Genomic DNA, 27,502 nt, shown 5'->3' on the forward strand with positions numbered 1-27,502 from the left:
GAATATGTAGCGTAAACTATATAAGGGAGACTTAGATATTATACGATTTAAGCATGAAATGAACATAATATATAGTTAGGGGAAATTATTATGTGACATGAGTATATGAATATGTTAGATAAGTAATATGGGAAGGTCGTTATGTTAAATGAAACAATGATCTAAAACTGTTAGATTTTTATAAGTACTTGAAATCATATGAGGATGTTATAGGAATTAGAATATAAATTATATGGCATTAATGTATCAATTATAGGAAAAATGAGTACATTATGTTGTAATAAATTGTAGAAAGTGGTGTAATGAAATTATACGAATAAGTGAAAGAGTAAAATAAGTTAATCAATATTGACCTAAATTATATTATGAATTAGTGGTATAAGAATATAATAAAATATGCAATAAGAATCTATGTGATATGACCTATGAGATCATATGAAATATTAAATGACTATGTGATTATATGAAAAAGAATACATTATATGTGATAAGCTCTATGATATGTGAATCATATGAAAATGTTATACATGTAAGTGAACCATGTGTCTATATGTATCTGTGATATGTGATTTATATGACAGTGAGCTATGTGAAAGAACTATGAGACTACGTGTATATGTGAATGTGTGATAACATAAATATTAATGCCCATATTATGTGACATGAGAGCTAGAGGTATAGTTGGCATGCCAAGAGTCGAGGGTCTACGCGGTCCTTCGGGACATATATGTATTCTCTGGAATATGTGTGAGGTCTTTTGAGACACATACTTGATCCTTGGCATATGTATATCATTCTTAAGGAATTTTCTACATGGTCCTTACGGACAATATTTTATGGCACTTCGGTGCATTTCTACGCGGCACTACGGTGCATTTCTACGCGACACTACGGTGCATTTCTATGCGGCACTACGGTGCATTTCTATGCGGCACTACGGTGCAATTCTACGTGGCACTTCGGTGTATTTATACGAGCTGTGGTGACATCATTAGTGCACGACCTCAATAGACTCACATATCTATAGTTCTCATAGTGTACATGGGCTAATCAAGAGATAATAACAAATACATTATATGTGATATGTATGTTTGGTAATGTTAAGTGTGTTACAGAAATCTCATGATGATACGTTTGTTAATTGGTATAGCTATATATGTGCTATATGATGTGTATGCATGGTGAGTAAAAGGGAATGTATAGCTATATATGTACTATATGATGTGTATGCATGGTGAGTAAAAGGGTCATATGATCAAAGAAATCAATGATAATGATAAAAATTATAATAAAAATAAAGAATTGATATGCATATGTCTGTAGTTATGTTTGATACATAATGCATTCCATAGTTTATGAAGGTTACATGAAGTATGCATAACAACAATTAGAAATGGTATATTATAGTAAATTTAATTATGCCTCACTAAGTCATAGACTTAGTGTGTGATTATTTTACACGTAGGTTACAGAAGTGAGAAAAGAATCTAAGAGGAGCAAGACAGGTCAGCATCTTCCTTACAATGTTTCAGATCAGAAAAGAAATATTTGATATGTATTTGATTCTTTAGATATAGTTGGCATGTAATATAAACGATTTGAATAGTATATGCTCTGATAAGTTTGTAAACTTTTATGATGAAATAATATGAAGTTTTCTTTAACGAGAAATTTTTATTATTTTGAGTAAGTAAAGGTTTTAAAAGTTGATGTGACACCTCAGACTCGGATCTGGGTCGGATACGGGTTGGGGGTGTTACACGACGAGTTTATTGGTTCTCTTCTTACTCATGATTTGATGGTGAAGGAAGAGGAAGATGATGAAGAAAAGAATGATAAGAAGAAGGAAAAAAGAAGGAGTAGGCGTTGCCTTCAAGTCCACCAATGAGAGCTATCAAGATTCAAATGAAGAAGTGGATGAAAAAGACAACCTATGCCTCATGGCCATCGAAGAAGATTCAATAGTATCTTCTAACTCAAATGATTTAAATTCATATTCTTTTGATGAGTTACAATATGCTTATAATGAGTTGTATTTGGAATTTGAGACTATGAATTCCAAATATAAGAAATTAATTTCAAAACTTAAAGTTGAAAATGATTTGCTTTTGAAAGAAAAATTTGATTTTGAAAATCAAAATTAAATTTTGAAAAATGATTTAGAGCTTTCAAAAGTCAAAATCAATGATTTATAAAAAGAAAATTTTGATTTGAAAGTTAAGCTTGATAGCTTAACAAAAGAAAAAAATTAATTTCTAAAAACAATCATTATGCTTAAAAATGCCAAAATGCTCACATTATCATTTTCATGGTCATTTGGAACATACTTGTCCTTTGAAGAAAGAAAAACGTTTTAAAATTAGACAAGTATGAGTTCCCAAAGGAACAAGGGGTATTGAAACTAACGTCCAAGGATCCAAAGCAATTTGGATACCAAAATCCAAATAAATGTCTCTTGTATGTGTGTGGGAGCAATAGTGATGAAAATGAAGAAATCAAGATGCTTTGGCCACACTCGAAAAGGAATGGGTAACCTCCAAGCTTAAAAGTATTTTAATTTTGCATAATTGGTTGCTCATTTGTTTCTTTGGCATGCATGAGTTTTGATCTTAAATGGTTATGTTTTGGTTTTTATCTCATGTATGTTAAAAATGTGTTATGATGAACATTTTAAATTTTTAATGATCTTTCATAATTTTTTTTAAGTTTATTATAATGAGCTTCGGTCAAAATTGATTTTCAATGCAAATGATATCTCTCTAACAATTGATATCAACTTTTCAAATGTTTTGATTTTACAAATTTTAAAATTTTAACCTAAATTTAAATGTTTATGCATGTGTTTTTAAAAGCAAAAGATATATCTCTAAAAATTGATATCAAATTCTTCAAATGCATAACATTTTTTAAAGCTTTATGCACATGTACTTAATTTCAATTATTGGTATTGCATAAAGTATTTTAGACTTGGATATATTGAATTTCATGTGCTACTAACATGTTTGTTATTCTTTGTTGAAATTTAATTTTTGTTTAAGGACAAGCTCTTAAAGTAAATTTTTGTTTGAAATGCACTTTTTGAGGTTGAGCTTTGATTTTTCAAATACTTTTAATGTCAAATTTACCACTTACTCTCCTAAGTTATTTTAGAATTTTAAAGTTGAATTATTTTTTATATAACAAAAAGGGGGAGAAGTATGGGTTTGAAAAATTCAATTTCTTAATGAAAAAGGGGGAGCTGAACATTTTCACATATTTTCCAACAATTGATATCTTTTTCATTAAATATTTTATTAAGGGGGTGTTTTACCAAAAACAATTTTTTAAATGTTTTGTTATATCAAAAATGTTTATATAACAATTAAGGCAAAAATGTTTTTGGACTTCAATTGAATTTATTCAAAGTTTTCAAAAATAATTCAAAGTCCTTAAAAGTGGATTTGAGCACAAACTAATTTTCACGTACAAGAAGTATCGATATTGTTCTTACAGTATCGATACCTCATGAACAATATCAATGTTGTTCATATGGTATCGATATCAAATGTAAGAGAAATATCGATACTCACTAGGTAGTATCGATACTACCAACATTGCTCAAATTCCAGAATGCAACAATGGTACCGATACCCAAAGGGGAACCGATACTATAGTATCGATACCGTTAGAGCCCAACGGCTAGTTGATTTAAAAATAACAAAGGTAGTACCGATACCCTCTGGTACTGGGCAATTTTATTTTGCATAAATTTCATCCCCAAACGGCTAGAAAACATCTCCAATGGCTAGAAACGACCACAACTTCATTCCAACTTATAAATACAAAGTTCAAGACACTTGAAGAAGGGTTAGAACACCTATCCAAACAATTAAACACAAGAGAAGAATTTTCCATTCTTATTTTTCTATTCTCTTGTAAATATTGTGTTTTAGTGAGCTTAAATTTGTAAACACCTATCTTGAAAGGGTTTTCTTGTTTACATTTCTTTTCCTTTTGTAAAAAATGTTTGGTTCTAGTTTAGCCAAGTGAAAAACTAGGGAGTGTAAATGTTATCTCTTGATCCTTTAAAAAGAAAGAATAAATTAGTGAATTTGTTAGAAAATCCTAAGTGATGAGCCTAGGTAGTGGATGTAGACTTATTTGAGAAGTCGAACCACTATAAATCCTTGTGTCTATTGTCTTATCTTTTCTCTCCTTACTCCTTAAACAATTTTTTTTACCAGTTTTCCCCTTGCAACTTTTTCGGTTGATCGATTCGAGCTTCCGCAAATCTCAACAATAAGTGATTAACCATTTGTTAACATAAAATAAAATATAGAAATTCCAATATTGATTATCTCCTCCACCAGCAATCATGCATGACCGGCAGTGAGGTCTACAACTGGTTGACGATGGGTATTGTAGATCTTGAAATTTGAATTTTCTTTGATTAATTTTTTATTTTACTATACCATTTATTTGTACTTATCCTATTCAAAAAATTATATATTATTAACATATTTATATCCACCTTCAAAAATATTTTTGAATCCACCATTATGTTGTATTCAGCTTCAAATGACATGTTTAGTTTCCTACAGCCACATGCATGGAACTATCCGACCAAAACTATACATTATTTTCGATTATGTGGTATAGTTGTAAAACAAGGTCGATTGCAATTTTTATTAATGCCCAAAGCATATATATGCAAAACCCTGATTCTTTAATTTGTTTTCTATTTCACAAAACCATTGACATGTATCGAACTGATATCCTTATCTAAGTTAATTATGTTCAACACCATAACCATTCTTTCATCGTTTTTCAAATTAAGCGTGTGGTCTAGGATCCTAACTATTCTCAGTGTCGAACACATAATGAAGATGTGCTACATGCAATCGGTGTCTTGCTCGGTTTGGAACAATTTGGGTTTAGTATGGCTCAATGCTGCTAATCAATTGTGTTTTGATGATTGGCTACTATGGCTTTTCAAACATACAACCTTAGACAAACATAGCATGATTATTAATACTCTGTGTTCTCTATGGTTTTCTCGAATAGGTTGATACATGAAGGAGTTTCACAAAGACCTGAGGAAGCAGCATTCCATCCACTATTGAGACAGAACGATGGACCCGTCCAACACCTCTGGTCTTTAAGGTTAATGCTGATGCAGGATTTAAATCGTCAAAAATGTCCATCTACTTCAGGCGTTGTGATAAGAGATGCTAAAGGTCATATCATTGGATCCTGCCACAAAATCAATAACCAAGTGCATACGGCTTTTGCCTCATAAGTTAGAGCTTTACTCCAGGGGTTGGAATTTGCGAGTGAAATCAAACTCCATCTGGTGGTAGCTGAAAGTGATTCCAAAACTCTAATTAACAAATTGAATTAGAAGGATTTGGACTTTTCAGAGATAGGACCAATCTCCCGTGATATCCAGACATTGGCGAGGACCTTCACTCTTTGTTCCTTTCGATTTTGTGCCACGAGCTGTATAATAGGGCAGTGCATGCAACGACGACGAAAGGATTTAATCACTCAACTGACTATTTTTGGGTAGAAGATGTTTCGATTGCTGTTCGACTTATAACTGCTGATGACAGGCGGTTTCTTGATCCACCGTAGACTTACTGGATCATCTTGTTTTGGGATTCACTTCTTCATTGCTGTTGTGTGCATCTCCATTTTTTCTTCTATCATGGTCCTTCATCGTTTAGTCCCTCATGCAAGATAGAAGCTATCGGTTGCGTTACCTGTATTTGTTCTCTACAGGTCCCTTTTGGGTTTTTTTTTTATTGTTTTGTTGCCTGTCTTTTATTTTAAAACTATGTATGTCGTTTCTTTGTCTAATAAAACACCCCTGATTTTTTAATAAAAATTTCAAAAGTTCCTTTCTTTCTTACAAATATCGTGTTTTATTGTCCATACAAATCAATATCTAAAATATTAATTTAATTTAATTTAATGTAATGATAATATATTATCAATTTTTTTCTCTCAAATATTTGATAAAATTTTAATTAATTGTCTTCGTCGATGTTTTATACTACCATCGACCCCACCATATCAAACCCTTTTCCAATTTTCTTTCTTTCCCCTTTATTTATTTATTTAAATATGTTTTATTCATGTTCACCTATAATTTAAATCGATTTAACTAACGCTGATAAATTATTCAATCATTAATTATCAATATTTTTTATAACTAATTCATAAATATATGAATCATAAACTACGTAAATCTATGATTTATTTTTATTTGTTTAATAAACCTTTCACTTCCTACAAAAGTAATGGGAGTTTTTATTTAGTCCCATGTAAATTTTTATTTTGCCTTATGCAAGTTGCTTTAATATTTTTTTTTATGTTTTCTCTTCTAGGTTTAATTTTATTGTTAATTTTTAAGTTTATAGATCTTCAATTATTTTTTTACATCATTGTGTTTTTTAATTTGATGTGATGTTAATAAAATGGCTCATCATCTCATTAAATTAATCTTATTTCGAGGGAATTTCTTATATTAGAAAGTTATTCTTATAGTAATTTGATTATTTTTAATAACGATACTCGATTATATCAATTATTTAGAAGGAATTAAATTTAAATTATTATGTAATTAATATTTTATAATGAATGAATTTTTAATTAAAAAATGATATGATATTAAATCGATTTACACTTCATTTAATCATAATGGCATGCTTATGAAAGAAAAGAGCAGTTGATAGGCTTAACATTTAAGTTGGTAATATGAGATGAATAGGTGTAGTTTGTTAGTCTTGAAACGGTAATTGGGCCTTTTAAGTCCATTCAAATAAATCAGAAGACGTCGGCGTATTTCTTTTCTAATGCTAAAACAGCACTACAAATATACTCACTCAAAAATCAACAAGCAGTACTAATGACCACTACAATAAATTACTTAATTTTCAGAAGCGAGCCTAGTAAGAGCAGCTCAAAATCGATTCATCAAAATTTAGTCAAAGTTTGATATGGATAAATTTGATTCGAATTTAAACTCGATTTGAAACTTTAACGAATTGGATTAAGTAAAGTCTAACTCGTCTCGATAAGCTCACTAATAGCTCCTTAATTTTATTTTATAATTTTTTAATAGTCATCTTAAAAAATTATTACATTTAGATAATAAAAATAAATTTTTTTTAATTTTCTAATAAACAATAAAAAAATACTAAATTATTAATTATTATTTTACTTCTCCCAAAAATTAAACCCTAATTATCCAAAAATTCCGGTGAGCTTAACGAGCAACAATTTTTTTTAACGAGCATAAGTCGAGCAAAATTTTAATGAACTTAATGAGTCGAGTTGAACAACAAAACCTTTTAACGAGCACAAATCGAATATTATCCAACTCACGATCGACTCGCTCGATATACACTCATAAAAGCTAGGGTATGTATTAGTTAATCGAAAAACCATCACTTTCAATTAATAGTAGCAAACTATAATACAAATTCATAGAGTCAAGCAAACAATACTATACAAATTAATAACACAAGCAGCCAAGAAAATCTTAGAAGGCTTCGGAAGCAGCCTCATCTCAAAACCCCCACAATAAACAATCAATCGCAGTCTTATTTAGCACTCAGGCGTCTGAGTATGATCCCTCTTAGGGTCATGGCAATAGTCATAAACCAAGTAGTTCCTTTGCACCCAATTCATGGCCATCACTTGTTGTTGACTAAGGCTTCCTGAGCCAGAGGGAGAGGCAGACGGTGGGCGGCAAGAGGCTGGGCCGTTGGTGGTGCAACCACCTAGTTTGAAGTTTGTATACCTACCAACAAAGGGTTGGTAGCTATAATCAGCCTTGTATCTTCCATTCTCGGTGGCCCAAGACGATGCATCCCATATTGATCCATACAACCACATAGGTCTAGTGGGAAACGTGGCGTCGGTCTTCTTTGTGTACCGCCTAATAGGCACATCATCTACCAAAAATCTGTTGATTGAATCATAAAACATATATAATTGTAGAAATTAATAAATTTCACAAGAATTACATCCATAATGCGCATGCAGCAGTAACATAGGTATATACGTACATGATCTCACTAAGGGTCCACAGAATTACATAATTATGGTAGTCTTGTGTAGGATCAAACCATAGGTGAAACCTCATTTCCCTCCCAATTAAATTTCCATCCCCACTTCCTCTGATATACACATTAGTCTGCAGTGTGTAGGGCTCATCTGGTGTTGTTCCAAGGAACTCGATATCAATTTCATCATGGTTTCCCGGATGATCTTCATTGTTTGAAAGCTGCCGATATGTCAAATTTTACAGAACATCAAAATTAATTAGCTTAGGAATTTTTAGGTAAGCAATTTTGTGTCTGTTAACATTACTCTTACATAGAAGGATGTAATGACTCCTGCTGTATAACCGGGTTGGAGCTTCATGGCAGCACCAAAGTAACCAGACTGATACGGCTGCAGTGACCTGAAACCACTCCCTGTTTTCACCATGAAAGCAAAGGAATAAGCACATAATTCTATAGAATAATCATCTCCAAGACCAGGCGAAGAACATCAGGATGCAAAATAAATAGAAGAAGAAACAAAGGGATGTGGCTAGTGCAAAAACCTGAGCTTTTATCTAGCCAGATTGTTAGTGAACCCTGGTCCAGTCTCTGATGCTGAGGACCCCAAAGATTTCTAAACCCTTGGTTAAAGGTTACAGAACTAACCCTGGAGCTTGGAGAGTACCCAGGGGAAGGTGGAACCTGAGCATTGCTTGAGGTAATCATGGAAAAAGCAAGGAACAGATAGAAAATTGGAGCCATAATAGGGAGACAGAAAAGGGAAGGCACAGAATACCAGGCCATACCAGCAATGAAACAAAAAGGAGTATATGATTAAAATGCAGATTGAGACCTGAACTCGAAGGTTTCGAAATTAGGTTTGTGTATGGGAGAATGTGGGTATGAGGTTGGTATAAATAAAGAGTCTGAAGGTTTCAAATAACGGTTGAATAGTGGTATCGTAACCGTTATATCGCGGTTGTAACGGTGTTCGAAACTGCTATTGCGGAAAATAACGGTATGAAGCGGGATCACACCAATAGCGGCAGATTGCGGCCGCAATTTAACGGATCGCGGCCAATCGTTGCAATAACGAACTCCTATTCCGCTATTATTCCGTTATTTTATATTTTTTTAAAAAACAAGTTTTTTTTATTTAAAAAATCAGCTCCATTGAAAAAAAATCACGATCGCGATATCTACAATGACCGCAATAACATCCGTTATATCCGTAACTGTCATAAACGCGACGCGATCGAAAACGTGACGGCGAACGTTATTTAAAACTCTGGACCCAAGTGTCCCACCACGCAGGTATGGTGACAAGTCGGTTGATAGCTAGATGCAGCAGTTATACATGGCGAAAAAGATGGAAAAATTGATGATAAATACGAGAAATAATGTTGATCTTATGAGCTTCTAAGGATAAAATATGCTGCTTTAATTACCGATGATGTTTTCATCCAACTCCCATTGGCTAATACTTCAAATAATCTTCGCTTGAACTTTACATTGGCAAGACGATTGACTAGCGCCTCTTATTTCTCTACCACATATCGGTTCATCAAAAAGTCATCTCATATTTTGCACTAAAATAATCATACCGACACAAACTATTATCAGTAGGGAAAGCGATTTAATCCATACTATTTATTAAATTTTAATTAAATCAATGCTACAAATTAATCCAATATAAATGAACTCATCTAGTGAATATATAGTTAAAAAGAGTATTATTGTTTCTTGAGGTCTTGAGTTTAACCAGTTGTGTATGTATTATGTGTGTATATGATCAATGATTTAAAAAGATTATGAACAAATTTACTTTATAATCACCCCAAACTATTAAAAAGTTAATTCAATATAAATATAATTAAAAATCAAATAATTTTAGTTATTAAAGACAACAAGTATTATTTCAAGAGTATTAGCTTTTTTTATATTTATACAAATATTTAAATAAAATATTTATACATCTAAAATAAGTTGTAGTAATTTTTACAAATATATACTTTTTATTTTGAAATACTCTTTTATACTTTTAGTGTGTATATATATATATATATTACTTGTGATGTCAACTCACACCAAAATATATCAAAATAATCTCATTTTTAGATAACAAATACCATTTTAAGAGTATCAATATCATTAAGGTGTAAATAAATATTTAAATAACTAAAAACTATTGCCTGAAATTCAAACACATGACTTCAAATATTTTTTATTAATAAATTGCACATAAATTATCAAATTGGTAGTTTTTAGCTCAATTATTTGACATGAAAGTTTAATAATACCACGTAACTTCTTAAGTGTTGTAAGATAAGACTACAAAATTATTATAAATTAAAAACTAAGAGTAATAGTATAGATTGAGTTAAGATTGGAAGAATAAAAATGCAAATAGATAAACAAGCAATGTTCTTTGCGGGTCTTATTTTTAATGGAAATAAATAGATTACAATGACTACAGACAATTCATTTTTTTATTTAAGCAAATAAACACAATCGGTGAAAATATGTTATCGGTCGAGGTCAATATTCTTTATCTTGATGATAAGATAGTAGAGAGATCATCTTAAAAAAGATTTAAGTTAGGGAGCAACTGGATAAAACCAATTATGCTGGATTCTTAAAAGTTAGGGAGGGTGTAGTGATTTTATTTAAGTTTTCTCCCTTCTTTTAGACTTGATCGAGAGGTTTTATAATAGTTCTTAGAGTTGGTGTGAGACATAAGATTATCATGACTATCCATAGACTAGCATGCTAGATTGTTAGAATACTAGGTCTGAACTCAATGAATATTGGATATTTCTTATTCAACCAAGTAAACCGTATACACTGTTTTATAGCTGCAGGTAAAGATTTTACAAGAACAATAAGCCTAGCCTAATGATAACTCTGTAAAAAGGTCATATTTGGGACCTTTTCACTTAAGTTATTGACTGTCTAAGAGCTCATACAGGATCATATAGATGCATTTAGGAGCATATAGTTGCGTGTGGTGAAATTTTGTTTGCCGCGACATTTTATTTTGTAATCAGTGTTGCGTTATGGGGAAGGTGTTTTGTTTAATGATGTGCAGGATTTGGGAGCAAAGATTAGCAAAAGGGAATTGTCATGACATGATGAGACTACTGAGCAAAATACGATTGCTGCGATATCTCGGACGACATTTCTAGGCAAAAAAAAAAGTTAAAGAAAATATTTTTAGTAAGAGCCAGCTGTTATGGCATAAAAAGTGCTTTCTGCAATCAGCATTAAAGGAGAGGTCAGTTACCATCTTTGCACCAACTCTCACATAAAAGGAATGAACTTTAGGGTGCTAGGGTAATTTTAACACAAAACTCTAGGTTCATTCTCCCCTATAAATAGGAGATGAAGCCTAACTTTTTGAGGAGACTGGGAGATTTTTAGACAGCCACCAAGAGCCTAAAAATTCAGAGAAAAATATCTCTTTTTTTCCGTCAATCGTTTTTGCCGTGACATTCCTCCGCTGACAAGCTAGAGGGAGTGGCGAACTAGGCGTCCGAGAAGAGCTAGATCGCTGGGACTGTTCGTGGTGGCCGAGAGAAGCTCCGACAGTGCACGTCAAAAGCTTTTCCTCCTTCCCTTTTCTCTTTGCTTTCGTTAATTATTATTTGGGTTGTAAGGAACGAATTAACTTGCTTTGTGCTTGCTTATTTCGAACCCCACCATGAACTAATCCTATTTGGTGCGAGTTTATTTTGGATATTTAAGTTTTGCTTTAATGAATGATTGTTTTTCTATGTTATATTATGTTTTGTTTATGAAGCTTAGCGCCTTAAGGTTGTAGGAGCTACGAGAGTAGCCATTCCTTAAGAGATTACTTAGTGTTCGAGAGAATGTCTAAGTAGCACGTCCTTAGTGTTCAAGAGAAACTAGGGAGGAACCACATAAGCAAGGGGTTCTAGATAGTAAGTAGGCCTAATCCACCTTAGAGATAAGGCTAGGATTTCATTCGAATAAAAGGAGTTGTGCATGAGCGATAGGTTAGATGTTAATGCTGCCACAAAAAGGTATTACCGAGACATATCCTGTTATCTGGACCAATAGGATCACTGCAGGGGTTTACGCCAACCGGTTTTGCCAAGGCATCTTCACTCTGTAGAGTCCCTTACTAGAGATAGCATAGGGCACCCTTAGTAAACTCTGTCGGGCAGAGAAGGCATAGAAGTAAGATCATTCTGAGAAGTAGACTTAAATTTCCTAAGTAACTCCTATCACTCATTCCCATAGTAGCTTGTCGTGTGAGGAGTCTAAAGTCCTTATAATCAAATCCGATATTTACAGTTTATTTTGCCTTTACATTTTTATTTGATTGTAGTACACACAATTCATTTTGCCACAACATATCCATTTGCTACCACATTGTCATCGTTCCATTTCCATACCATCCATTCATTTTGCCACAGTGTTACCATTTGTATATGTAACGTCCTCCATACCGGGTTAGTGATCAAATTGTGAAATTTTAAAATTTAGTGACCAAAGTAGATAAATTGAATAGTTGAAAGATTTAATATGAATGTTTCATGTAGAATGGATAAACAAACAAGGAAAATTAAGAGGGCAAAAGAGTATTTTAGTAAGAGAAATAATTAAATATTCCTTAAGGTTATTTTATAAACCACGTGGAAAGCATTTGAGAGAAAACAAGGTTCCAGATATTTCTCTCTCTTCTTCTTCTTCTCCAACCGTGAAGCTTACAAGCAAAGATGAGTTGTCTTCTTTTGGATTAATTATTATGAGTTAAGCATGGGTTTGGTTAATGAATATGATGGAGAGAAACAAGGACCTAGAAACTCAAAGAATTGTAAGTTAAGGGAGATTAAAGGTTGGGAGCCATTGAATGAAATCTTAGATTAAAGGTCATAATAAGAATTAGAAGATGGATTTGACTTGTCATCAAGCTAATTAAGAAGTATGAGATGATAGAATTAAAATTAGAACAAGTTGGAATTTGAGTAAGATTCTTAAATTCTATATGGAGGATTAGTTTTTTTAAGTTTTAGAGGTATTGAATGGATAATAATTAGTTTAAGTAAGTGTATGAAAGTTAAGAGTATTAAAGGGAGTAAAATATGAAGGTTTGAGCTGAAATGAGATGATTTTTGAGCTCAAAATAGGATTTTTGGGCTAAGGGAATCGGTACCCATTCAAGGGGAATCGATACCCCCTCAACGAATATGAATTTCCAGAATGCTAGAGGGGAATCGATACCCCCAGGGGGGAACCGATTCCCCCATAATGAAAAAAAAGAAGAAGAAAGAAGAGAGACTAAACTATTAATCCCGTAAATTAGTAGGCTATTAGAGGTTAATTTCAAGACTTAGGCATCTGATAATCATCTTGAAAATTTTGCTTATGTAGATATTGAGCCTAATCGAGTTCCGGAACCATCGACAGGTAGGATCAATCGAGGGAAAGACAAAGAAATCTAGGTGAGTGCATATGCATAGCATGAATATGTATTTTATTCAGTTCTAGACTTGTGATAAGTCTAGATTCAATATTTTGATACATGATCGTAGTTCATATGATGATATATGACATGAATCCATACCATATGCATTATGGGACATGAATATGAAAGAAAAGTTATATGAGTTATATGATAAAGGTATGGAAATAATATGTCTACGTGATATGAATTAGATAAATTGTGAAAGCCCATGTTATGTAAATGAGAACTATAGGTATAGTTGGTATGCCAAGGGTAGAGGGTCTATGTGGTCCTTCGGGACATATATGTATTCTTTGGAACATGTGTGACTGGTGAGACACATACTTGATCCTTGGTACATGTATATGATTCTTAAGGAATGATATGTGGTCCTTATGGACATTATTATATGGCACTACGATGCAATTCTACGCGGCACTCCGGTGCAATTCTACGTGGCACTTAGGTGCAATTATATGAGCTGTAGTGACAGCATAGTGCACAACCTCACAATACTCACATACCTTAGGTTCTCTGTATGGTACCATGGGCTAATGAACTTACTAAGGCGAACTTATGAATGTGAATTTGATAAGTATATGTGTAAGAAACATGATTTTGGTTATTGCATTGTTTACATACATCTTATTATTGCAACCCATCTCATTTTGGCAATTACTTTATGTTTATTGATATTATTATTATATTATTGCCTCACTAAATCGATGACTTAGCGTGTGAGTGTTTCACACGTAGGATCCGATAAAGTAGATGATCGAGGTTAAGCAGCTGGACAACATTACTCCTGCAACTATCAGATCAGAAGCAACTTAATCAGTAGGTCATTTTGTTATGAAAATGGATGTTGGCATGTGATTTAAGAGTTAAGTTGTGTATGCTCTGAATATCTTGGTAAACTTATATTACCATATGTATATTATTGTATTTTTCGTAATATAAGTTCGAGTATTTTACTATTATTTGTAATGAGTTGTGTTTTAAAAGTCAATGTAATATCTCTGACTCGTATCCGGGTTGGGATACGGGTTGGGGGTGTTACATTTAATGGTATCAGAGCTATGGTTTAGCCGATTTTAGGCATAAACCAGAGTTTATAGAGTCTTTAAATGGAATACATGCCAACAAATAGTGAGAACTTCTGATCTGGTATAGTATGAGTATGTTGTTTTGCTAATAGAACAATGTGTTTATTCTTATTAGATGTCCGAACATAATAGCTCCCGAAGTGAAGCGGGAGAAGATAGGCATGCTGAAAGCAGTAACTCACCTGCCCTGGCCAGACAATGTGAAGAACATGCATCTCAAGGAGTGCCTGTGCAAGATCAAGATACGTTCTTCAGAACGTTAGACGCTATTCTGACGCGTCTTCAACCTTCTGCTCCACTAACTCAAAGAATAAATGTAGCAAAAGAGTTGAGAGGCTTAGGAGCTCCTGAATTTAAGGGAGAAGCTTAGGAAGGTCCAGTGTCAGCGGATCTTTGGTTGAATGATTTGAAAATCATGTTAGATGGTATCCACTATTCTGAAGTGGAGAAGTTAGATGGAGCTGTATCTTTATTGAGGGGTCAGGCGAGGATATGGTGGACGAATGTCACCATAAGGATGCCCAGTGACCAGTTGACTTGGTCTTTGTTCTTAGATGAATTCAAAAACAAGTACATAGGAGAACAGTTCATTCGGCAGATGAAGCAGGAGTTTTTGAATTTGAAATAGATGAACCGCTCTGTATATGAGTATGAATGTGAGTTCAACAAGCTGAGTAGGTTTGCATCCGAGCTTGTGCCTACCGAAAAAGAGGCTTGCGAATGGTTTGTGGATGGCTTACGCCCTAGATTGAAAGAGATGCTGATAGTGTTGAATTTGTCCTCGTTCTAAGAGGTGATCAATCGCGCCAAGGCTCTTGAAAGAGCTCAGAATGAGAGATTCGGGGATTTTAGAGTTCAGACATCAAAGAGAACGGGTGCTTCTTCTAGCTCAGTACCATCAAAAAGGGGAAGAGACTCAGGATTTCGATCACAAGCTAGATCAGAATCAGTTGCATCGTCTGCTAGGGGAGCAAGTCAGGCAAGACCTAGATAGTCGCAGTCAGTGGGATTTGGTGCTGGGAGATCTACTCCGAGTCAAGCGAGAGAGTGTCAGCACTGTGGGAAAAACCATTCTGGGGCTTGTCGGATGGCTGCTGGGACTTGTTTTCGATGCGGAGATGCCGGACATTTTATCCGGGATTGTCCATTGATTGTTTGTGAGCCTGCACCATCTGAAAGAGTTGGTTCTTCCTCACAAAGAGGATGAGGAAGAGGCAGAGGAAGGAACCCTTCTGAATTCTCTACTCAACCTGAAGTTTGATCAACCGCACGGGTGTACAATCTAAAGACAAGTGAAGACCGTGATGACCCTGATATTATAGCAGGTACTTTTCAGTTGTATGATAAATTAATATTGGTACTGATTGATCCGGGTTCTAATTATTCTTATATTACAAGTAAGTTAGTAAAGGAATTGAGGATTCCCTTAGAAGCTACGAGTAATGAGATTATAGTAACAACTCCGTTAGGCCATAGTGCCCGGGTGAATAAAGTCTGTAAGGGGTGTCCCATAAAGGTTCAGGGAATTGAATTCCCTGCTAATCTGATGGAATTACCCTTTGACAAGTTTGAAGTGATTCTGGGAATGGATTGGTTGTTCCGTTACTATGGAGATGTTAATTGCATATTGAAAAAGGTAACCCTGAAAAGTCCAGGAGGAACAGAGATAAGTGTGAGCAGTGAAAAGTTTAATCCCTTAGCAAATGTAATGTCAATAATGTCAGCTAAGAAGCTATTGCTACAGGGATGTCAAGGATTTCTTGCAAATGTGATAGATTTAAGAGCTATAGAGAAAGGGCTAAAGGAGATTCCAATAGTTCAAGAATTCCCTAAAGTTTTCCCGGCTGAGTTGCCAGGATTATCTCCAGATAGAGAGGTAGAATTTCAAATTGAAGTAATGCCAGGAACCGCTCCAATTGTAATGGCACCTTATCGGATGGCTCCGAAAGAATTGTAAGAGTTAAAGAATCAATTGCAAGAGTTGTTAGAAAAAGGATTTATTCGACCAAGTGTGTCACCTTGGGGAGCTCCGGTGTTATTTGTTAAGAAGAAGGATGGATCAATGCGTCTCTGTATTGATTATCGACAGCTTAATAAGGTAACCATCAAGAACAAGTATCCCCTTTCGCGCATTGATGACTTGTTTGATCAACTAAAAGGAGCTTCGGTATTTTTGAAGATCGATCTACGTTCGGGTTATCATCAATTGAAGATCCAGGAGAAAGATATTCCGAAGACGGCTTTCAGAACAAGATATGGTCATTATGAATTCATCGTAATGCCATTCGGAGTAACGAATGCACCAGCTGCTTTCATGGATCTCATGAACAGGATTTTTCAGCCCTATTTGGACCAGTTTATTGTTGTCTTTATTGATGACATATTGGTTTACTCGAAGTCCATTGAAGAGCACAGCGCACATATGAGGCTAGTTTTGCAAATTCTCAGGGATAAAAATCTCTATGCAAAATTGTCCAAATGTGAATTTTGGCTAAACGAAGTAATTTTCTTGGGGCATGTGATCTCGGCAGTTGGGATTAGAGTAGACCCTCAGAAGGTTAAAGCTATAATGGATTGGGAAGTTTCTAAGAATGTGTCTGAAGTTTGGAGTTTTCTTGGACTTGCCGGTTACTATCGAAGATTCGTTAAGAATTTTTCGATGATTGTGCTGCCTCTAACAAAGCTAATGAGAAAGAACGTACCGTTTGTTTGGACTTCTGAATGTCAAGAAAGTTTCGAAGCTTTAAAGAGAATTCTGACGAAAACTCCGATATTGGTTCAACCGGAATCTGGCAAGAATTTTGTAGTATATAGTGACGCATCCCATAACGGGTTGGGTGTGTATTAATGCAAGAAGGAAAGGTGGTAGCGTATGCATCGAGACAGTTGAAACCACATGAAAAGAATTACCCCACTCATGATTTAGAAATGGCTGCTGTAGTATTCGCTCTCAGGATTTGGCGTCATTATCTTTATGGGGAACGTTGTTACTTATATACGGATCATAAGAGCCTAAAGTACCTGATGACTCAAAAAGAGTTGAATTTGAGGCAACGTAGATGGGTAGAGTTCTTAAAAGATTATGATGTGATAATTGACTATCATCCCGGAAAGGCTAATGTGGTAGCAGATGTTTGAGTATAAAGACGTTTGCACTTTACGAGCTATGGATACAAGATTATCTTTAACGGGAGACGTGGTCTTTGTGCAGAATTAACCCTTAAACCAGCATGGTTGGAACGAATAGGAGAATTGCAAAGTAAAGATGAAATGTGTTTGAAAAGAATTGAACAAGTAAAGAACAAAGAGATTAAAGACTTTTAGATTAAGTCAGATGGAAATCTATATTGTAAAGGAAGAATTGTAATACCCGACAATGACGACTTGAAGAAAGAAATATTAATAGAGGCTCATTGCAGTCCGTTAACGATGCACCCGGTGGAACCAAGATGTATATGGATTTAAGGATCGATTTTGGTGGTCAGGGATGAAACGAAGCATCACTGAATTTGTGTCTAAGTGTTTGATATGTCAACAAGTCAAAGCCGAGCATCAAGTTCCATCAGGATTATTGCAACTGCTTTTCATTCCTCAGTGGAAATGGGAAAATGTTACGATGGATTTTGTTTCGGGGTTACCCTTGACTCCGAACAAAAGAGAATCAATCTGGGTAATTGTTGATCGATTAACTAAGTCAGCGCATTTCCTTCCGGTTAGAACGGATTTCTCTATGGAAAAGTATGTAGAGCTGTATATTAGAGAAGTTATTAGATTGCATGGAGTGCCTGTTTCCATAGTCTCTGATTGAGACCCTCGATTCACTTCTAGATTCTGGAAATCTTTGCATGGAGCGTTGGGGACTCGTTTAAACTTTAGTAAGGCTTTTCATCCTCAGACTGATGGGCAATCAGAGAGAACTATTCAGATATTGGAAGATATGTTGAGAGCATGCGTAATGGAATCAAAGGATCATGGGAAAAGTATTTACCGGTGGCAGAGTTCGCTTACAACAATAGTTATCAGTCTAGTATAAAGATGGCCCCATATGAAGCATTCTATGGAAGAAAATGTCGTACTCCATTAAATTGGTATGAACTCAAAGATCGAAGTGTTCTTGGTCCGGATTTAATTAAAGATGTAGAACAGAAAGTTTGAGAAATTCAAAGGAGATTGAATTTGAAGTTAGGGATAAAGTGTTTTTAAAGGTATCTCCATGGAAGAATGTGTTGAGGTTTGGTAGGAAAGGAAAGTTAAGTCCCCGATTTATTGGACCATATGAGATTGTAAAAAGGGTGGGACCCGTAGCATACCAATTGACTTTACCACCAGAAATGGAAAAGATTCACAATGTATTCCATGTATCAATGCTTCAAAGATATCGATCGGATCCCTCCCATATCGTAAACCCAGAAGAGATCGAGGTACAACCGGATATGACTTATGAGGAAGAACCGATTCAAATTTTAGCTCATGAGGTTAAGTAATTGAGGAACAAGACTATTCCATTGGTTAAAGTTTTATGGAAGAATCACAAAGTAGAGGAAGCAACATGGGAGCGTGAGGAGGATATGAGGAATCAGTATCCCCATCTCTTTTCTTATTGAAAATTCGAGGACAAAATTTCTTAAGGGAGGGAGATTTGTAACATCCTCCATACCGGGTTAGTGATCAAATTGTGAAATTTTAAAATTTAGTGACCAAAGTAGATAAATTGAATAGTTGAAAGATTTAATATGAATGTTTCATGTAGAATGGATAAGCAAAGAAGGAAAATTAAGAGGGCAAAAGAGTATTTTAGTAAGAGAAATAATTAAATATTCCTTAAGGTTATTTTATAAACCACGTGGAAAGCATTTGAGAGAAAACAAGGTTCCAGATATTTCTCTCTTCTTCTTCTTCTTCTTCTTCTCCAACCGTGAATCTTGCAAGCAAAGGTGAGTTATCTTCTTTTGGATTAATTCTTATGAGTTAAGCATGGGTTTGGTTAATGAAGATTTAGGAAATATGATGGAGAGAAACAAGGACCTAGAAACTCAAAGAATTGTAAGTTAAGGGAGATTAAAGGTTGGGAGCCATTGAATGAAATCTTCGATTAAAGGTCATAATAAGAATTAGAAGCTGGATTTGACTTGTCATCAAGCTATTAAGAAGTATGAGTGATAGAATTAAAATTAAACAAGTTAGAATTTGAGTAAGATTCTTAAATTCTATATGGAGGATTAGTTTTTTTTAAGTTTTAGAGGTATTGAATGGATAATAATTAGTTTAAGTAAGTGTATGAAAGTTAAGAGTATTAAAGGGAGTAAAATATGAAGGTTTGAGCTGAAATGAGACGATTTTCGAGCTCAAAATAGGATTTCTGGGCTAGGGGAATCGGTACCATTCAAGGGGAATCGATACCCCCTCAACGAATATGAATTTCCAGAATGCTAGAGGGGAATCGATACCCCCAGGGGGGGAATCGATACCCCCAGGGGGGAACCGATTCCCCCATAATAAAAAAAAAAAGAAGAGAGACTAAACTATTAATCCCTTAAATTGGTAGGCTATTAGAGGTTAATTTTAAGACTTAGGCATCTGATAATCATCTTGAAAATTTTGCTTATGTAGATATTGAGCCTAATCGAGTTCCGGAACCATCGACAGGTAGGATCAATCGAGGGAAAGACAAAGAAATCTAGGTGAGTGCATATGCATAGCATGAATATGTATTTTATTCAGTTCTAGACTTGTGATAAGTCTAGATTCAATATTTTGATACATGATCGTAGTTCATATGATGATATATGACATGAATCCATACCATATGCATTATGGGACATGAATATGAAAGAAAAGTTATATGAGTTATATGATAAAGGTATGGAAATAATATGTCTACGTGATATGAATTAGATAAATTGTGAAAGCCCATGTTATGTAAATGAGAACTATAGGTAAGATTGCCTTGGGTATTCGGTATATAAGATAGAGTCATGGGGATAGCCCGCGTAGACAAAGTAACCGACGTGAATCCCGAAGAGAAAATCTTATTCGATGATCTAAAGGAAATTGAGTCAAAGCAAGGCTTGAGGCTATTTTACCGTATTTATTCATAACCTTTATTCTCTTATTTTTTTTACTTTAATTGCTTTTATTTATTTAATCGTTTTTATTACTACTTAAATCTCATTCTACCAAACCCCCCCATTTTACTATCTTTCACGCCTGACATAGACCAATCAAACATAAATTAAGAATTTTCCAAGTCCTTGTGGATTCGACCCTACTTCTCTACGCTACGAATTTCCCTTTATTTATTATTCGAGAAAAAGGAAATTATTTTGACATCGAAATGAAAGTTGTCAAATTGGCGCCGTTGCCGGGGACTTCGCCAAAGTTACTAATTTTTGTTTGCTTTTTGTTGAAAACATTTTGATATTTCGATATAACAAATTAAGTTAAATAAATTTTAAGATTTTCCAAAATGATTTTCTAAGTATATTCGATATAATTATTCGAATATCAAAACATTACTCAAAATATTTCAAAAATCATTTTTAATCCTTACTTAAGTGTAAAATTAAGTTTTAATCTTAAAACAATTTCAAAATAATCTTTCAAAGTATTTCGAACCATTTCAAAGCAAAAAATTCCAGATTGCTCAGAGGGAACCGATTCCCCCTGAATGGTTTGGCTCCAAGATTTCCAGAATGCTCGGAGGGAACCGATTCCCCCATAGGGGGTACCGATTCCTCCTGTTCAACGGTCGAAATATTTGAATTTTACACTTAGGGAACCGATTCCCTATGAGGGGAACCGATTCCCCCCGCTCCAAACTGTTTTATTAATTTTTTCACGCTAAAACGGCTATATGATCTTCACTAATCATCCCCAACGTTCAGAAGTGATTCAAGGTGTATTTAAACAAGTTCTGAAGCCCTTGATCAATAAGAAATCATAGAGAAACAAGAGAGAAAGCATCAAACATCAAGTTTGTACAAATCAAGCCAATTTTCCTTTCAATATTCATTTTGCTTTCAAGAACACCATTTGTGCTCATTTGTAATTATCTTTGAGTGTTCTTTTCTTGTTCTAGAATTGTGCAAACGTCTTACCTTATGAGGTTTTCCTTGTAAGTTTGAAAATTTGTAATCTTCTCTTTGGGAAAAGAGTGTTCTCAAGAATTGAGGTATATTCTTGAGGGTGTTGTAAGGTTATCTCTTTGGCCTCAAAAGAAAGAACAAATTAGTGAATTTGTTGGAAAATCCTTAGTGTGGATAGCTAAGGTAGTGGACGTAGACTTTGATTGAGAAAGTCGAACCACTCTAAATCGCTGTGCAAATCTTTTCAATTTTCTGCAAAAGCTTCCACCGAATTTTTAATTGCCAATTCACCCCCTCTTGGCTAATTCCGTCGATCGATTAACTCAAAAATTGGCATCGGAGCCTAACTCATTTGAAGGTTTAATCGCCTCTTGAGTCGATTCAGGAAGAGTTATATCGATTATCAAAGTCATCAATGGCCTCCACTTCAAACTTTGACTCCGGTCTCGATTCGATGCCCGTCAACAAGCCTCTTTCTTCAATGGAGCTAACTATGTCTATTGGAAGAATAGAATGATGTACTTCATTCAAGCAAGTGACATGGGAGCATAAAATGCTGTAGAAGAAGGATACATCAAACCTCTCACTCATCCAAGGTTGTGGAGTGAAGGAGAGACAAGAATGTTCCAGCTCAACTCCAAAGCCATCCATATCATTTTTTGTACTCTTGGACCAGATGAATACGGAAGAGTTTCATTGTGTACAACCGCCAAGAAATATGGGACAAACTTCAAGTCACTCATGAAGGTACCGATGAGGTAAAGAAATCTAAAATTAGTATTCTAACGCATAGCTATGAAAATTTCAGGATGAAACCAAATGAAGATATCAAAGCTATGACATATAGATTTTCAACGATTGTCAATGGTCTCAAATCATATGGAGAGATCATTTCAAATGAAAAGCTTGTGAGGAAGTTAGTCTACTCCCGCCAAAAATCGTGGTAATCAAATAAGACGGCAATCATCGAGTCTAAGGACTTAACGTCCTTAACTCTTGAAGAGCTAATTGGGTCACTCCTCACTCATGAAATTATGCTCAAAGATGAGTTGGACCTCGACAAAATTGATGAGACACCAAAGGAGAATGAGAAGAAGAAAAACATTGGAGTTGCTCTCAAATCCACAAAAGATGAGAGTGATTCGAATAACGATGACGATGACGAGGAAATGGCATTGTTTGCCAAACGGTTCAGAAAATGATGAGACCTTATCGAGGAAGAAAATTCAAACGAAATGAAGGCCTCAAAAATAAACTGAAAGAGAATGACCCAATCATTTGCTACGAATGCAAAAAGCCAGGGCATGTTAAATATGATTGCCCACAATTGAAGAAAAAGGGTCAATCAAAGAATAAGCACAAGGCTCATGTGGCTACATGGAGCGATGAAGAAAGTTCCGATGAAGAGGAACAAGAAGTAGCTAACTTGTGCTTGATGACATTTGGGGAAGATTCTAAGGTAACCTCTAACTCATCCGATTTTGATGATTTATCCTATGATGAGTTATTAGAGGAATATAATGGGCTGGCTTCGGATTATGAGAAATTATTTTTAAAATATAAAAACGATGTTTCAAAATTGAAAAATGAAAACAAACTCATATCCAAAACCAGCAACGATCTTGAAAGTAAAATCAAAGATTTACAAATCAAACTAGAAGAGTTTGAAAAGAAAAATTTAGATTTGCAAAATTTACTTTCAAAGATCAATGATGATCATCAAAAGAAAATTGATGATCTAAAAACTTCTTTTGATAAAGTTGGAACAAAACATTTTGAAAAAGGTGGAAATTCAAAATCCAACTTTGTTAGAAAAAGTTTTAGAAACTACAATCATAGAGGTCCCCAAAGAACCTCTAATGGAAAAATCGTTAGAAGTATGTGGGTTCCTAAAGAACTCATTACTACTAAAGATAAAAATATCCTACACAAATGGATACATAAGGGAACTAGGATTTTGGAAACTAATGAATATGGACCCAAAAGAATTTGGGTACCAAAAATCAAAAATTAATCTATGTTTGTAGGGAAAGGAGCATTGCTACAAGGCACGGGAAACAAATTCAAATTCATGGTACCTTGATAGTGGAAGCTCAAGACATATGATCGGAACAAAAGCCGGTTCATTGAGCTTAACGCCAAAAATGGAGGAGAAGTGACTTTTGGAGACAATTCAAAAGGTCACATTGAAGGTATTGGTGCAATAGGTAATACCTCTTCCATACAAATTAAGAATGTTTTATATGTGAATGGATTAAAGCATAATCTATTGAGTATTAGTCAATTATGCGATAAAGGATTCAATGTCTTATTTGAAATTAATGGTTGTAAAGTCATTGACATTGCATCTAATCGGATTATGCTATTGGTCATAGAATAGGGAACATTTACATGGTGCATTTAGATTCTTTTGATATGACTAATTTATGCCTAGTTGCTAAAGATGAACATGATAGTTGGTTATGGCATAGGAGACTAGGACATGCTAGTATGAGTGTTTTGCAACGGCTAATTCAAGGTGATTTAGTTCGAGGGTTGCCTAAGCTTAAATTTGATAATGATAAAATCTGTGATGCTTGTGCTAAAGGAAAACAAAAGCGTGTTTCTTTTAAATCCATTAATGACGTATCAACTAGTAGAGTATTACAATTGATCCATGTAGATCTTTTTGGGCCAACTAGGACTACTAGCTTGGGTGGAAAACAATATGCATTTGTCTTGGTAGATGACTATTCTAGATATACTTGGGTTCTATTTTAAGTACTAAAGATGAAGCATTAGAACAGTTCATCACATTTTCAAAAATAATCCAAAATGAAAAGGGTTACTCTATAACTAGTGTTAGGAGTGATCATGGCACTGAATTTGAAAATCTTGGATTTATTGAATTTTGTAATTCTAATGGTATTAGTCATAATGTTTCAGCACCTAGAACCCCTCAACAAAATGGAGTTGTTGAGAGGAAAAATCGAACTTTAGAAGAAATGGCTAGAACCATGCTTTGTGAAAATAATTTGCCAAAATATTTTTGGGCGGAAGCCACAAATACTGCTTGTTATGTTGTTAATCGAGTAATGATTAGGCCAATTTTAAAGAAAACTCCATATGAAATTTTCAAAAATAAAAAGCCTAACATTAGCTATTTCCATCCTTTTGGATGTAAATGTTCAACGGTAAAGAAAACCTTGGCAAATTTGATGCTAAAAGTGATGAAGGAATTTTTCTGGGTTACTCCTTAAATTCTAAAGCTTATCGAGTATTTAATAAAAGAACTTTAGTTGTAGAAGAGTCTATACATGTTGTTTTCGATGATAATCCCCTTCCAAGGAAGGATTCTTGTGTGAATGATGATGTAGGTGTTATAAATACAAATGATGTTAGACATGAAGTTGGAGAACCATCATCAAAGGAAGAAACGAAAAATGAGGAAACTCATGATCCTCTTGAGAATCCAACCATTGAAGAAAGGGAAGTATCTTATCCAAGAGAGTACAACTATGTCAAGGATGGTGAAATTATAGGTGATCCATCAAAAGGGGTAACAACTCGATCTTTTCTTAGAAATATTTGTAATTATGTTGCATTTATCTCATGCATAGAGCCTAAGAATATTAAAGAAGCATTAAATGATGAACATTGGATTATGGTTATACAAGAAGAATTAAATCAATTTGAGAGAAGTAAAGTATGGACATTAGTTGAAAGGCCTAGTAATAAATCTATTGTAGGTACTAGATGGGTATTTAGGAATAAGCTTGATGAGAGTGGTAATATAGTGAGAAACAAGGCTAGACTTGTTGCTCAAGGGTATACTCAAGAAGAGGGCATAGACTATGATGAAACATATGCTCCGTAGCTAGGATGGAAGCAATTAGAATGTTATTAGCATTTGCATGTTTTCATGAATTTAAATTATATCAAATGGATGTTAAAAGTGCATTTTTAAATTGTTTTATAAAAGAAGAAGTGTATGTGGAACAACCTCCAGGTTTTGAAGATTCAAAATTTCCAGATCATGTTCTTAAATTGACAAAAGCTCTTTATGGTTTAAAACAAGCTCCTAGAGCTTGGTATGAAAGATTGTCAAATTTTTTAATTGAAAAAGGTTTTTCAAAAGGAAAGGTTGACACTACATTGTTTTTAAAGCATAAAGGTAAAGATTTATTAGTAGTTCAAATTTATGTTGATGATATAATATTTGGTTCTACTAATGATGTTCTTTGCCAAGAATTTTCTAAGCTAATGCAAAGTGAGTTTGAGATGAGCATGATGGGGGAGCTCTCATTTTTCTTGGGACTCCAAATCAAGCAAAGAAAAGATGGCATCTTCATGCTCAAGAAGTTTGGACTGGAAAATGGGAAACCTCATGACACTCTAATGAGCTCTTCAACAAATCTTGACTTAGATGAAGAGTAAATGTGTAGATGTTAAATTATATAGGTCAATGATTGGCTCTTTGCTTTATCTAACTGCAAGTAGACCGGACATTATGTTTAGTGTTTGCTTATGTGCTAGATTTCAATCATGTCCTAAGGAATCACATTTACTAGCTGTTAAGATAATCTTTAGATACCTTAAGGACACTCCTAGTTTAAGACTTTGGTATCCTAAAGACTCTAGCTTTAGCTTGCATGCTTTTTCTGATGCGGATTATGGAGGATGTAAAATAGATAGGAAAAGCACCTTCGGTACTTGCCAATTCCTTGGAAATATGTTGATTTCTTGGTTTTCAAAGAAACAAAATTGTGTTGCATTATCTACCACTGAAGCGGAATATATTTCAGTCGGTAGTTGTTGTGCACAAGTTTTATGGATGAAACAACAACTTTTTGATTATGGAATTGAAGTAGGTACTATTCCTATCAAGTGTGACAATACTAGTGCTATTTGTCTCACTAAAAATCCCATCCAACACTCTAGAACTAAACACATTGAAATTAGACATCACTTCATTAGAGACCATGTCACTAAGGAAGATGTAATTCTAGAATTTGTTGATACTTTGCATCAATTAGAGGATATTTTTACAAAACCCTTAGATAAGGAAAGGTTTTGGACACTTAGGAGAGAATTAGGTTTAACTGACCTATCTTCACTTAGTGTTTAAAATAATTCAGCACTTTTAATAAATACTAAAAAATGCTCATAATAGTAATTTTTGATTGCATTCATTACTATTAGTTAGGGGGAGTTTATGATTCTTGATGAAAAATTAACTTTATGTTCAAATATTGATTAAAGATTAATTTAATTGTTTGAACATAACTATTTTTCAATATATGAGTTGCCTATACCACTAGAGAAGATTAATTTAGCATTTTATGTGCTTAAAAGTCGGATTTTAGCATTTTGGTGCAGAGGGAATCGATCCCCCCATGAGGGAACCGATTCCCCCTTTGAAGGGGAACCGATTCCCCTCACAGGGGAATCGATACCCCCCTGGGGTTCTGTTAAAATCGGGCAAGAACACCCAAAACCCCAAAATCTATTCTCCGTTTCTCACCCTCAAACACTCAAATCTCAATTCTTGCCTCAAATCATTGATTTTAATCGGAAAACACTTCAAATATCATCTCCTAAACTTGCAATCATCATTAAAATCGTGCAAACAACATCTAAATCCCCTCAATCTTCATCTTTCAAGGTAAATTTTTCTAAACTCTCTATTTCATTGATTTTGAATATAGGATTAGTTTTAATTAGTTCTAGGTTGAAATAGTGATCGGGCATTGATTGTTTAGTGATTAGAAACTAGATGTTACAACTAATTTCATCAAAAACACAAAAATTTTCCAAAAATTTTAAATT

General features: G+C 34.3%; 1 protein-coding gene across 1 annotated transcript; it reads right to left on the bottom strand.

Annotated features, from left to right (window-relative positions):
• Positions 1–7,581: 7,581 nt before the first annotated feature.
• LOC120116662 (xyloglucan endotransglucosylase/hydrolase protein 31-like) lies at positions 7,582–8,881 on the bottom strand. Its single transcript, XM_039137083.1, has 4 exons — positions 8,597–8,881; positions 8,365–8,465; positions 8,055–8,272; positions 7,582–7,951 (listed from the first exon to the last, which is right to left on the bottom strand). Exons 1-4 carry the CDS (start codon positions 8,835–8,837, stop codon positions 7,591–7,593), a joined length of 921 nt encoding a protein of 306 aa, XP_038993014.1. The 5' UTR covers positions 8,838–8,881; the 3' UTR covers positions 7,582–7,590.
• Between the last annotated feature and the right edge of the window lie 18,621 nt (positions 8,882–27,502).

This window comes from Hibiscus syriacus, unplaced genomic scaffold, assembly GCF_006381635.1.
Source record: "Hibiscus syriacus cultivar Baekdansim isolate YM2019G1 unplaced genomic scaffold, ASM638163v2 tig00110301_pilon, whole genome shotgun sequence".
Classification (NCBI taxonomy): domain Eukaryota; kingdom Viridiplantae; phylum Streptophyta; class Magnoliopsida; order Malvales; family Malvaceae; genus Hibiscus; species Hibiscus syriacus.